This window comes from Pelecanus crispus, chromosome Z, assembly GCF_030463565.1.
Source record: "Pelecanus crispus isolate bPelCri1 chromosome Z, bPelCri1.pri, whole genome shotgun sequence".
Lineage (NCBI taxonomy): Eukaryota > Metazoa > Chordata > Aves > Pelecaniformes > Pelecanidae > Pelecanus > Pelecanus crispus.
This window is the reverse complement of record NC_134676.1, coordinates 17,029,432-17,041,584: the sequence shown is the minus strand read 5'-3', so window position 1 is coordinate 17,041,584 and position 12,153 is coordinate 17,029,432. Positions and strand designations below refer to the sequence as shown.

The window sequence follows — 12,153 nt, the reverse complement described above, 5'->3', positions numbered from 1 at the left end:
AAAATATGATTTAATTTCATATATATCTTACACAATTCCGTAATACTTTTTCCTCCTTCCTATTTATTTATTAGTCCTCTAGCTATCTGGTGAAAAGATTTGTGATGTTTATATTACAGAGATACTTGTAGTAGCTTATCTCTGAAAAGTCTTTCCTTGTATTATTACAGCTTTTAATGTTTATTCATTTTCTTTTCTTTCCAGAAAAACTGCAAGAAACTTCAACCAACCTATGTGCAAAGCTGCCAAGACAACTGTAGTAGAGGTAGGGAATGAAACACAGTAAGCCCTATAGCCCTGTAGTCAAGAAACCCCTTTGTTTTGCATGGTATTCTGGGGACAGAGTTCTCCTTTTCTTGACTCATTGGTGGATTTTATGCCAGGGACAGTGGCCTAACATGTTGCCTTGGATTGCCTACTCCTAACACTATGCTCTGTTTTAGTGATTAGTTCCCTGTGGTTCCTCAGTTTATTACTGTTCACCTGATCCTGGCTAGGACTTCATGTTCGCTGTGATCAGATTTTGAAAGGGAAACGTGGCAACAGCCTTCAAATAATGTTAAATAAAATAATATGTGGATGAAAGAAGAAACAGTAGACTTAGGCTGTGCTTGAGAAGGTTCACATAAGACCTTATGCAAAACTTTCTGATAATAACAATTAAGCACATAACAACATAGATTGGGCAAATCATAGAGCTATCACAGTTGTGGTCTCTAAAATTTAATAAATTACATAAATATTAGTCCAGAATGAGATACAGACATGTGGTTATGCCTTGAGAAAGAGGATGGACTAGATGATCTAGAAGTTTCTTCCAGTGTTTTTGTCCTTTTTCCTTGTTGTCTAAAATGATAATGTTTAAAAACATGGAGCAGCCTACACTGGAAATGTATTGGTGATTGGAGAGTTGCCAAGGCATAGCAATATCTAAAAGACACACAGCTCTATTAGCTTTTTCATCACTCTCTGGTAAGTTTTTTTATATGCCTAATAAAAGCTAAATGTGGTTTGACAGTAAGATGAAGACAAACTCTTTTGGATTATTTCTAGTAAATTCTAAGTGGAAGAGGCTTTTGTTTCTGCAGAGTTTTTGTTTTGTTTGTGTTTTTTTTTTCTTTTGTTTTGTAAAATCTCATCTGGAAAAATGTATTTGTTACATAAACATCTCTAGATAACACATTTGGGAGCTTGAGTTATTTGTTTGTGTTTTACAGAACTATGGCAAAAAATACCATAGAATTTGTCACATGACTTACAGTGACAATTCAGCAACAGTACACGAATTTTCACTGTTGGTTTTCAAGAAAGATTTAAAATATTTTTTCGTTTAAAAATGAAATAAAGAATCTTTCATCATTCCCTTGTAGTCACTTGCCCTTCATATGTTGTTCAGTCTTGTGTTTAGAGAAGTTAAGTAGATCAAAGCCTTCCACCTACATTCCATCTCATTCTCTCCTGCTCTTCTATCCACGTGTGATAGGGTAGAATTTTCTTGTCAGTGAGCAGCAATTATGTGACATCCTTCTCGCTATAATTCCACTTAACAGTCTTTAGGAGATCTGCTATGAACTGTGTCCACCATGAGTCTTGCATTTTCAATACCATTTAAAAACTTACAAGCTTTTGCAAGATGGCACATTAATATTACTTTACAACTCTAGTTGTTTATGGACAAATTAATGATGAAGAGGCGGGACCAGAGATTTAGGACAAATAGGTATTTTGAGCCAAATGCAGTGCCTCATTGGCTTAACTTTTAAGTGTGTTTATTCCAAAGTGGAATTCAGAATGCTGTATTTGGATTTAGGAGTTCAAACCCAGGGAACTGGAAGGAGATATCTCAGTATGGCATCTAGCACATCCTCAGTACTGAGCATTGTCAGTGTGTAGCTGTCTAGAGCTAATCACTAGGGAACTGAGGCAACTGAAAAGAGTTTTGCCTGACTCCTTAGTTAACATTGCTCAAGGCTGAAGGGTGAAATTCTCAATCCCACTTACAGGGAGCGGAAAAAAGTTTGTGTAGGGTAGTAATTTGGATAGTCTCTTGGTAGCAGGGATTTCTGAATTCTGCTATCTGTTCCCAGCTCTGTTTCTGTTTTTCACCCACTGACCATTTATCTTAATTTAAGCACACAGCCCTAGAAGTAGAGATTTGAAACCATCCCTGCTTCTTTCCATCAAATTAGCTACAGGTCAGACTTTCTTTGGAGTCATGCAGTGATTAATTGGGATTTGCAGGGTTGTAGTTTCTCAGTCTGGTGCTCCCATCCTGGTTTTGAACGTGGAACTTGGTACCTGTTATGCAGCCAAACTTACGCTGCCAACATCTACTTGTCTAGCACGAAGCACCAAGCTGAGGCAGGTAACTGGTAAAAATTAGAGGTATATCCCTGTGTGTTTCTGATTTTTGAGTTGTTGAATTTTTTCCTTTAAAGTGAATGCTATAAATACACAGAAAAAGAGAGTTGTTGTTCCTTGTAGCTACTCTGATGGGTTATTTATTTCCTTTCTCTGATTGTTTGTGTACATCTAGTTTTATCCTGCCCTTTAGAAGCAATCTCTTTTTCAGGAACAGAACTTAATTTGTTAAACTTTATGTTAGAAGTATGGGTGCTAGGCCACTCGCTTGTGTCACTGTTAAGCTCAGTTAGTACATTCAGTCAGAGTATAACTTGAATTTTGGAAGAGAGGTTTAATCAGAAAGTTATCCTGCCTTGATGCAAACAAAACAAGAGATGGAAAACCTATCCTTCTGTTTGTGCTTGTTCCAGCGGTTAATCACCGTCACTGGTATAAAAATGTCTTTTTACGGTGATTAATTTGGCTTTAGGTTCCATCCAGTGCTTTTACTCTCTTCTGCTAGATTAAAAACCTTTCTGAAGCTGCCATTTCCTTCCCACTGAGTGACTTCTCAGTGCTGTTGATACGATGAACAGATTGAGGTCTTAATGATTCTAACTGTAAAACATTTTCTTCAGCTCTCCTATCCTTTTTATGTCCATTGCCTTCTCACTCTGTTTTTTTCTGAAAGTTTATAAATGTGACCAGCTGGAGTGTCTTCAGCATTGTAACACTGCCGCCGCTGATGTCACCTGAAAAGCAGAGTACTCTTTGGTCCTGTTGCTTCCTCATTTGCATACCTGTACTCTTTGCTGATCATTGTACAGGGGGTCCTACAGCGTTAGTTGCTTATACCTTGTTGATCCATTTCTGGCATACTTCAGGAACAGTGTAATCAGTGTTTTCCAACATGCATTCTGTAAGTATGCCAGGTATTTCTTGATCACAGATGTCTAATTTTGTGTTTTGTTGTGATACATGTTATGTTTGAATAACCTCAGGTTATCTGTTGTGTCTGGTACTGCCGTGTCCTCCTTAGGATTTATTATTTCACTAGCCTTTCCCCAGATTTATTTTAGTTTCTGATCATTGATAAAAATACGGAATGTTACTTGGCTTAGTAAGATCCATACCAAGGGGAATATAAACTACTGGAAATCCAATCTCAAGGTGTCTGTGAACTTGGTGAAAGTGGGAAGTACACTGGGAATCAATTACCTTTGTTAATCTGTCTTTCTGAGTTAACCTGAGGGCTGTGAAGTCTCCTGACATGCATACACAGTAAGAGATGCTTTTTTCTGTAATGTATTAAAGCTGCTGTTCTCTAGTTTAAGTCAGTGTGGCATTTTACACTCTCTTAGCTGAAATACGCACAAGACAATTTTTCTAACAATTCAGAGGTGGGAGAACTTGGCAGCATTTGCGGATGTGGAGGATAAGAGTAGAGACCAAAAAACCCCACTTGACAAACCCACAAACTGATAGCTATTGCTTGCTCAAAAACTCTCCCATGTTGTGAGGAGCGAGGCTGGCTGTGCATAGAGAGGCTTCTGAAGGAGGAGGAAGTCAGGCTGTACCATTACCAGTTATGTCTGTGGCACACAGTGGTGAGTTGCTGATTTTTACAATTCCCCTAGATCAAATTTCAGATTAAAGCATCTGACCCTCAGCCTTGTTTATTTTGACTAGACAAATGGTCAGAAGTAGCTGTTCAGTACCCTTTTTGGGATCAGAAATACATTGATTGTAAACTTCTAATGAAATGCAAGAGGTGTTTACTGACCTGCAGAAAAATTTTGGACTGTTACATGCATTTATTTTATTTACCTAAGTGGCAGGAAGTAGAACCTGCTAACATTCATTATAATAAGGATGTATGCTGAGGCACAGATCACCGTCAGTAAAGATCCAACTGCACTAAGGCTGGTGGAATTTCTACTATAATTTAAAGATGACCAGTATTAAGCATCAAAAAGAAGTTTTCAACTGAACTGCGGGATTCCTGTTATTTGGAAGGTAACTTTTGCAGAGCAAAAGGTTAAATAATCCAGTATTGGCAGCATTAGTTAGTTTGGCTTTGTCTATATGTGAAAGCAAAATGATGCAGGGGTTTATTTGTTTGTTAGTTCTTCTACAGTGTTGCATTCAAAAAAAGTTCTCTGTTCATCTGCTTCTCACTTCATCTTGCAGAACGTGAAGGAGTTAAATATGCAGTCGGAGCTGTAGCTTTGTTTGGACTGGAGCCCTCATGCATGCTCTCAGCCTGAGGCATAGTTTCCGAGTTGGTAAATCAGCTGATTTAAAAGGAACTCAGTGGTCACAAGTTTTATACAAGCCACCAGCCCTTGTAAAGGTGCAGAGGAAGGGCTTGGCATGTGAAGAACCTTGAGGGCTTGTGCGGTCTTACATAGGTGGTAACATTTCCAATACTCTGTTGAATGAAGAACACATCTGCTGAATTCAGCAGGTGGCACTGCTTTCAGGCCCCTCAACAGACCTGTGGAATTTTGTGATGGAATTTTGAAATGTGTAGCAGCTTGGAGTTACAGGGAGGCCTCCTGGATGTGTGCCTAGACTGCTAGGGCAAGGGCTGTGATACTAGGATGCTTCCTAAGATGTGCATCTCCTGTAGGGCCTCCTGTGAGCAGGGCACCACCAGGAGGGACAGCTTTTGGTGATGATGGCTCTTTTTTGGAGAGAATCGAGGCAACGCAAAGCCACAGGAAAACACATGGTGTGACCTTGCCAGGTGTGGGTATCATGATAGCATGGGAGAGGTAAAGGGTGATAACAGGCTTGGGCTCTTGCTCTCTGCCATGGAGGAGTTCATAAATCTGCATAACAGCCCCAAATGTCCCTACGCTGTTGTCTGTTTTCTTGCCATTGTTACTCTCTGCTGTGAGACCTACTGAATACTTGTCCCTGGTGAAGTGGTTTGAGATCTCAGCCACTGCCATGATGTAAATGTTTCATAGTGGTAATAGTCAATATGTTTAGGAATATTTATTGACTGGCTGTTTGAATATCCAGTTTGAATAATTTTCTTGTTCAGATTTTAGAGGATGGCTAAATACATCTCCCTGTGTAAACAGCATTTCCACCTCAAATAATATCAGGGGAGTAAAAAAGAGAGTGTACTTTCTCATAAAAATGCATTAAATAAAAATCATTAAACCCTGCATTTTATCTCTGGTTGCTTAGTAACAACAGAGCCACGTCAGTGAGCGCCATTATCTCAGGTACAATGAACTGCACTGCACTAAGGGACAGAAGCAGACTGAAATAAGCTATTTGTATCCTGTTATCTGTGCTAAATCATGGCATTGTGTTTTATTGAGGAAACTGAAAAATGAACCTTTTTTTTGATGTCTGTTCCTCCAAGTCCTTTAGCAATGGCAAAACTCTCCTCAGGTGCATAGCTCTGTTCTGAGGAATTCTTCCAGGTTTTTGCACAGTGACAGTTTACTGTAAAAAGCCTGTAAGTACTATTTTAAAGTGGAGAAATACTCTAAAAGAATCTTTTTCCTTACCTGGATGCCCCAGCCATGGAACTCGAAACTGAACCTTGGTAGAGGGAGCAGTTCTGGATTTGGGATGGGCACAGACTTTGCATTAGGATGTGTTTCTGGGAAAGCAGAGATCAGGTTTAGAGGCCAAGAAGGATACAGAATTGATGTCCTTCTGTGCAAATGCTGTAACCACTGAGCTGTTGTGTTGCTGTAGCCTTTCCGATACTGTTTAATTGCTCAGTGATGACTCTGTGTGTACTCAGGGGATGGTTGCTGAGGGGTTGTCCCAGCGGTCTGCAGTGGGGGGATGTTTTGTTTGAGAATCCCATTTGGCACAGGATGGACACTGAGCTGCTTAGTCTTGCCACCTTGCAGCTTTTAGCACAAGTGACAGCAGAATTCTAGTTGCCGTAATATATTAGTATAATATATGCAAAATATACGTTATATATAAAAATACATATTATTTGTATAAGTATGGAAGTCTTTGCATCTTAAACATCTAGGTGGTTAGTCAGGGCTTTTGACTGCATGACTGGATTTACATACCTAGGTTTTGGATAAATCCTGAGTCAGAGATGCTTGTGGATCTGAGTTTAGGTAACCCAATTACAGAGTATAGACATGACAATATCCTTTCCCAGAGGAACCTTAGATGAAAGATTTGAGTGAACACTTGTGAGAGAATAACTGTGAAGTGCAAGCTCATGATCCTTAGAAAGCATAGAAGGGAAAACAGCAAAGTATCAGGAATGCCTTTTAGGGAGACTGATTTCATGAGCTCAGGGACTTGGTAGGTGAAGGCAACTGGGAGGTATAGCTAAGAGGAAGTGAGGTTAGGGAAAGACTCTGTTAAGAGCTTGAAAATAAACTTTTCCTGTGTGGAGAAAGCATTGGAAGAGCAGCAGGAGTTTGACCTTGATCACAGTCATTGCTATCTCAAACACAGAAAACAAAAATGGCAGAAAGTGAGACCACAGTCAGATGTCTGAAGCTAAGCATTACAAAACCCAAACAAACAAAAAAGTTTAAGCTCATAGGAGCAAAGTCAGAAATCTCCAGCCCAGTACAAAATAAAGAAGACTTGAAAGTAGCAAGAAATCTTTCTAAGAGTAGGTACATAGTGGGCTGACAGACCAAGGACTTTGATACTTTTGATACTTCACTGCTCAATGAAGAGAGTAAAATCACCAGTGAAGAGTACAAAGAAGGCTGAAGTGTTTAATGCCTTCTCTGCTTCAGTATTCAGCAATGTTAAAAAGCAGTTTGGTGACTATTATGGTGCCAGTCACAGAAGGTTAAAGAATGAGTCAGGGAAGGACTGGAATTGAAATCCAGGGACTATTAGTACTGATTTGGAAAAGCAGCTCCCAGAAACATTTGCACACCATTGCCACGGTAATTTTAGTTTGCCAAAAAAAGCCCACCTGCAGACTTGAATGCTCTTTTGTTGTTTTTATTTCCCTTCATTGTATTTGATTCCTTGCTTCTGTGTGTGCATTTATTAAAATACAGAGCAGAAAAACAAAGCATTTTTGCAGCCGTTGTGCAGACCATCTTATGATGATTTAAGAAGCACTGGAATAGACTGGGCTAGAAGGGAGTTCATTAGGTAGTTCTTTTTTGTTAACATGCTTCTGATTTTCAGAGGAATAAACTTCCTTAATAGTTTATAATGTGGGTTTAGGGTTTTTTTCCCTTTTATAAAAAAATATGTATTTATATTACATTTATATTTAGTTGTTTTTTTATATATTTATGTTTCTATAAAAACTATGTATAACATAATTATGTCGGTTCAGATTTGGCACTTCATTGCCAGAATAGCGAGTGTTAAGTGGTTAAAATTCATAGCAGATGAAGTTGTTGCTTACTGCTGTTCAGATAATTTTACCTACACGCAACATGGTGCTGGAAGATTTGAATTTGTTTTTCTTTTATCTGTCTCTTAAATTTTATTCCTTTCTAAATTGATACTTTCTTGAATGAATATCATGAGCTTTCTCAGCATTCAGCTTCAGAAGTTCATTGCAGATGTGAATATAATCATCAATGAAAAAGAAATCCTTTTATCCTTGTCACATATGTTAAGAACAAATATGACATTCAGAAAGTACAAGCTAAAGCAAGTCCATGGTTGATCAGTAGATATCACAGATTGCCAGGAAGTCAGTGTGCTGGGGAAACTGATGGAAAGCCTCTGTTTGCTCCTAAAGCTAAATTCAGGGTTTTTTCATAACAGTTTGTAGAAGACCTTACATACTGTGCATTTGAAGTATATTTCATTTACAGCAAGCACTCATGTCCTGTATCATGAGAATTTGAAAATTAATAGGATTTAAAATACTCTAAATTTAACTTTCCATTGTATGTACTAATATGTACAATAAATCAATGATAATTCTTATGCCCTACTTTGTGTGTAAGATGTGTTAATCAGTCCATGATTTAGCAGTCTTTGCATTTTAAATCACACATGATTATATCGCTGAAAAGATGGTGCAGAGAGAGTTTTAGCCATGGTTCAAGGAATTTATATGCATATATACTTTTATTTACATGTCTTAAAGCAGTAATTTGTTTTCTGTGCTACTAACATCTCTGATGGAGATTTCTAGTACAAAATGAGAAAGATTTGACATTCAAACTGAAAATCTTACAAAAAGTTCCCAATGTGAGTAATTGCCTACTGACATGAAACAAATGCATTTCTTCAGGTGGTCAAAATACTGTAATTTGAAAAGCTGCAGCCTTATAACTATTGCTGCAGTGAGAATTTTGGAGTAATTGTTTGAATCAGTAGCTCAGATTTTAGTCTTCTCTTGCAGCATCCTTCCCTGCAAATGCTATAGAACAGAATTATTCAGTGAAGAACGTGAGGATTTAAAGAGAAGTAAAGGATTGAGATACCAAGACTGTCTTGGCTTCAAATCATGCTGATTTTTCAGGCTGCAGAAGATGGTAAAAGAATGGATGGGGACCACAGAGTAGTTTTCTATTTCTGTCTCCCAAACAGTTTCCTGGTGTTTATTTGAAAGTTGCCTAGTCTTCCATTTTTTTCCAAAACTGTGTTAAATTGCTTTCTAGAAAACTTGCACTCATGAAGTCCAGTGTGTGGAAATGCACTCCCATTGATATTCCTGTGAATTAGATACTAAGTTCCTTAGTTTGCCACTTGTGATTAAACTGGAGAAAGCGATAGCTAAACAAATCTTAAAACAGCTTCATGTTTACACAGGTGTTTTGGGTTTTTTGTTATATAAAACCAGGCACATTTCTCTTTTTTCTTAACCTTTGGAAAAAGTCAAAAGTATTACACCAGTTTTTTCCTTCATGTTAAAAAAAGCGAGGAATAGCAAAGAGGAGAGCTGGGATATATTCCTGATCAAAACAGGGGAGGCATGTAGCCAATAGGCTGTGTAAGCAATGCACTAAGGAGCACTTGTGCCCCCCCAGGCTCTCAAAGTGCTGAATTTCTCAAACACTCTGAGCATCAAGAAATGCAAAGGAAGGTACAAACATATCTAGCAATGAGTTTTTTAAGTAAACTAAATTTCTCAATAAAAATAGTTTCAGGTACCAATTTTTTCCCACAGTACCTTCAAAATAGACACTTGCATTTTTATGCCAGAATTTTTGCCTATTTGAATTCCAGGCTGATGGAAGTTATACTGATGTCTCATAGTTCTCTCTTGTTCTTTTAAGTGAATTAGGTGAGTTCTTATGGACCTTTGTTTCTGTTGCTTTGTGCTGTTGGGCTTTTTTTTTTTTTCCCCAATTGTGTATTTTGAAAAGTCTTGTAGCTTTTGTAACATCTCAGGATGAGGCCAGCTAAGGAACAGGCTTCCTAGCTTGAACAGCAGCACATTCTTGATGCTGTGGTATTTGGTCACCTCCTGCAAGGCGTTTAGGAGGGGTTATGTGCTTTGTGTTTGCCTTGGCCACCAGCAGTCAGAAAACACTCTTGTCCCCCCATGCACACAGAAGTAGACTATCCCTTGATTTTCCTGAGCTGTGTATGCACTCAGTTTCTCCCAGTGTTCATGCATGGAGAAAAGCTATTTTTACATGGTTTTGGTCTTAAAATTTACAGAAATGTGATGGTAGGTGTGCTTCATTCATTCAAAATTAGAAGTAATTTGGGATTTTAAGAAGCTCCAGATTTAAGGGACTAAATTGAGCCATCATACAAGTAGAAATGAATTGCTGTTTGTGACGGATTCCATCAGATTCCATCAAGGTTGAACATAACGCTAACCAAATGCATCTGATGTAGATGTCTGCCAGGAGGCCTGTGGGAAAGGGGAGAATCAGATGAGTTATATGAAGTTGCACACCCAACCACCCACTTCAAGATGTCATGTAGACTTTCAGACACGAGAAGAACAAAAATTGCCAAATGAAGGTTTCTGAGAGTGCTGAATTTTTCTTTCAACAATTCAGAGGAATCAGAGACAGCAAAGAAACCTATCATTAATGTATTTCTATTTTGAGTGGGCTAGGGAGGGAAGGGTCAAAAAACCCAAACAGTTTATATAAAAAACAGTTTAAATAAGTTGTGTAAGAGTTGCATTGGGAATTCTAAGCCAATTGGTATTGGCTTGATGTGCTTCAGTGGTTATTCTGCCTGATTAATAAATACAGAGACAGAATAGAAAACTTGGTATGATCAGGAGATTAGAGGTCATACGTGTTATGACTTCGAATATCAAATGTACTAAAGACAATTTTTCACTGTTGCTAGAGGGAAAGAAATCAGAATTTTCTCATTAGGCTGTGCTAAGCAAAATTTTTCATTTTTATTGCATGAAGGACTGATTTAATATGTTTCTGTCAGCTTCAGTGTCAAATAATATTTTTGGTTCTGTGAAGCACTTTATCCTTGTTTTTTGTTTCCATGTATGTCTAGAGCTCTCCTTTCCAGGCAGCTTTTGGGAAGGATAATGATTAAGTGTAAGAAAAGTTTTATTTTTCTTAAAATTTGTTACTTACAATCTCTTAATACCCACATTCCTGTGGTTTCTGATTAATCTGTTGAAGGTGCCTAAGCCATATGAGATACTACCATCAGTTGTTTTCTTTCTTCCAGTCCTTTCCTTGAACAAGACACTGACTACCTTTCTCCTTAACACTGTGAAAAAGTTTTATTGATCTTGAATATTTTGGTGTTTTGGGATACATGCTATGATTTTGAAGGTGAAATGGATCCCGTTGATCCCTCATTGAGAAAGAAAGTAGCATGTAAACTAGTTTTCAGAAATCTTTGTAAACTACCACTGTCTGTAATGAACGTCTGAAATAAGCAGGATAACTAATACATGTGTGCACGTAAAGTGCCATTTTGAGATGATGTGTCTGCTGCCTTTAGTGAAACACCTGTGGGGTTTCTTTTTCTTACCAGAGAGAACCAGCAACATAATTTGTTACAAAATAGCCTATAATATATTGTTTTATCTTGATTACCTTCCTAAGTGTCTCCTGCTTAGCATGCTCTGGTCTGATTCTTAGTTAGACATATTCTTTGAATTTTGGGGTGGTTTAGTTGGACTTGCATAGCCTGGAAAATAAAAAAAAATTCCTTCTTGGTGCAATTGAATCTCTAATTTTTTTTAAGTTTGTTGTTTTTTTTTTTTACTTTTCTACCTCTCCTTTCAGTACCTAAATTCCTCTTAGTTCATTTTTGAAAGTAAAGCTTAAATTTGTCTCCTGACCTTTAAGTTACATTTCTTTCAATGCGTAGGAGATGAGATCTCTTTCAGTCTCTTTTCATTTGTCATTTCTCTGATATGAGTAAGAAAAGAAAATCTTTTGTTGAGATTAAAGATAATTTTTTTTTTTAGGTTTCAATTCTTCTTCATAATATGTGAATAATTTTAATAAAAAATGTCAGTTACTTATTTTTACCTTCTAATCAGTTCAAAGGCTTTCAATTTAATGTATTTTGAAAATAAGCAATGAAGTACAGGAATAATTTAAAGCAATGTACACTTTGTTTGCAAAAAAGTTAAATGATATCATGCCAGTAGAGTTAATATTGTTAGCAGCTCGTCTGTTCTGGAGTGGAAGGATTTGGGGTGTGGTCAATTACCTTATTTGGCAGAGGTACCTAGTACAGGTCAAGTGGGTTCTTTTGCAGTTAGCTAGACCTTAACAAACAAAGACTGTGTTCACTGATTGTGGGGTTTTTGTTTGTTTTCTTCTATCTCTGCTCCCATTATTTTAATTATTTGACTGAAAAATATTTACATAATGTAATCAAAAAAATATTTTCCAACATTGCCTTTTCCAGATCTGAGAAGGC

At 37.5% G+C, this 12,153-nt stretch overlaps 1 protein-coding gene across 1 annotated transcript in view; it reads left to right on the top strand.

Annotated features, from left to right (window-relative positions):
- Positions 1 to 12,153, top strand: part of OXCT1 (3-oxoacid CoA-transferase 1) — an 84,390-nt gene that overhangs the window by 27,083 nt on the left and 45,154 nt on the right. Inside the window, exon 7 of the mRNA XM_075726055.1 lies at positions 205 to 265. Coding sequence (XP_075582170.1) covers positions 205 to 265 — 61 coding nt within the window. The remainder of the gene's footprint in view (positions 1 to 204; positions 266 to 12,153) is intronic.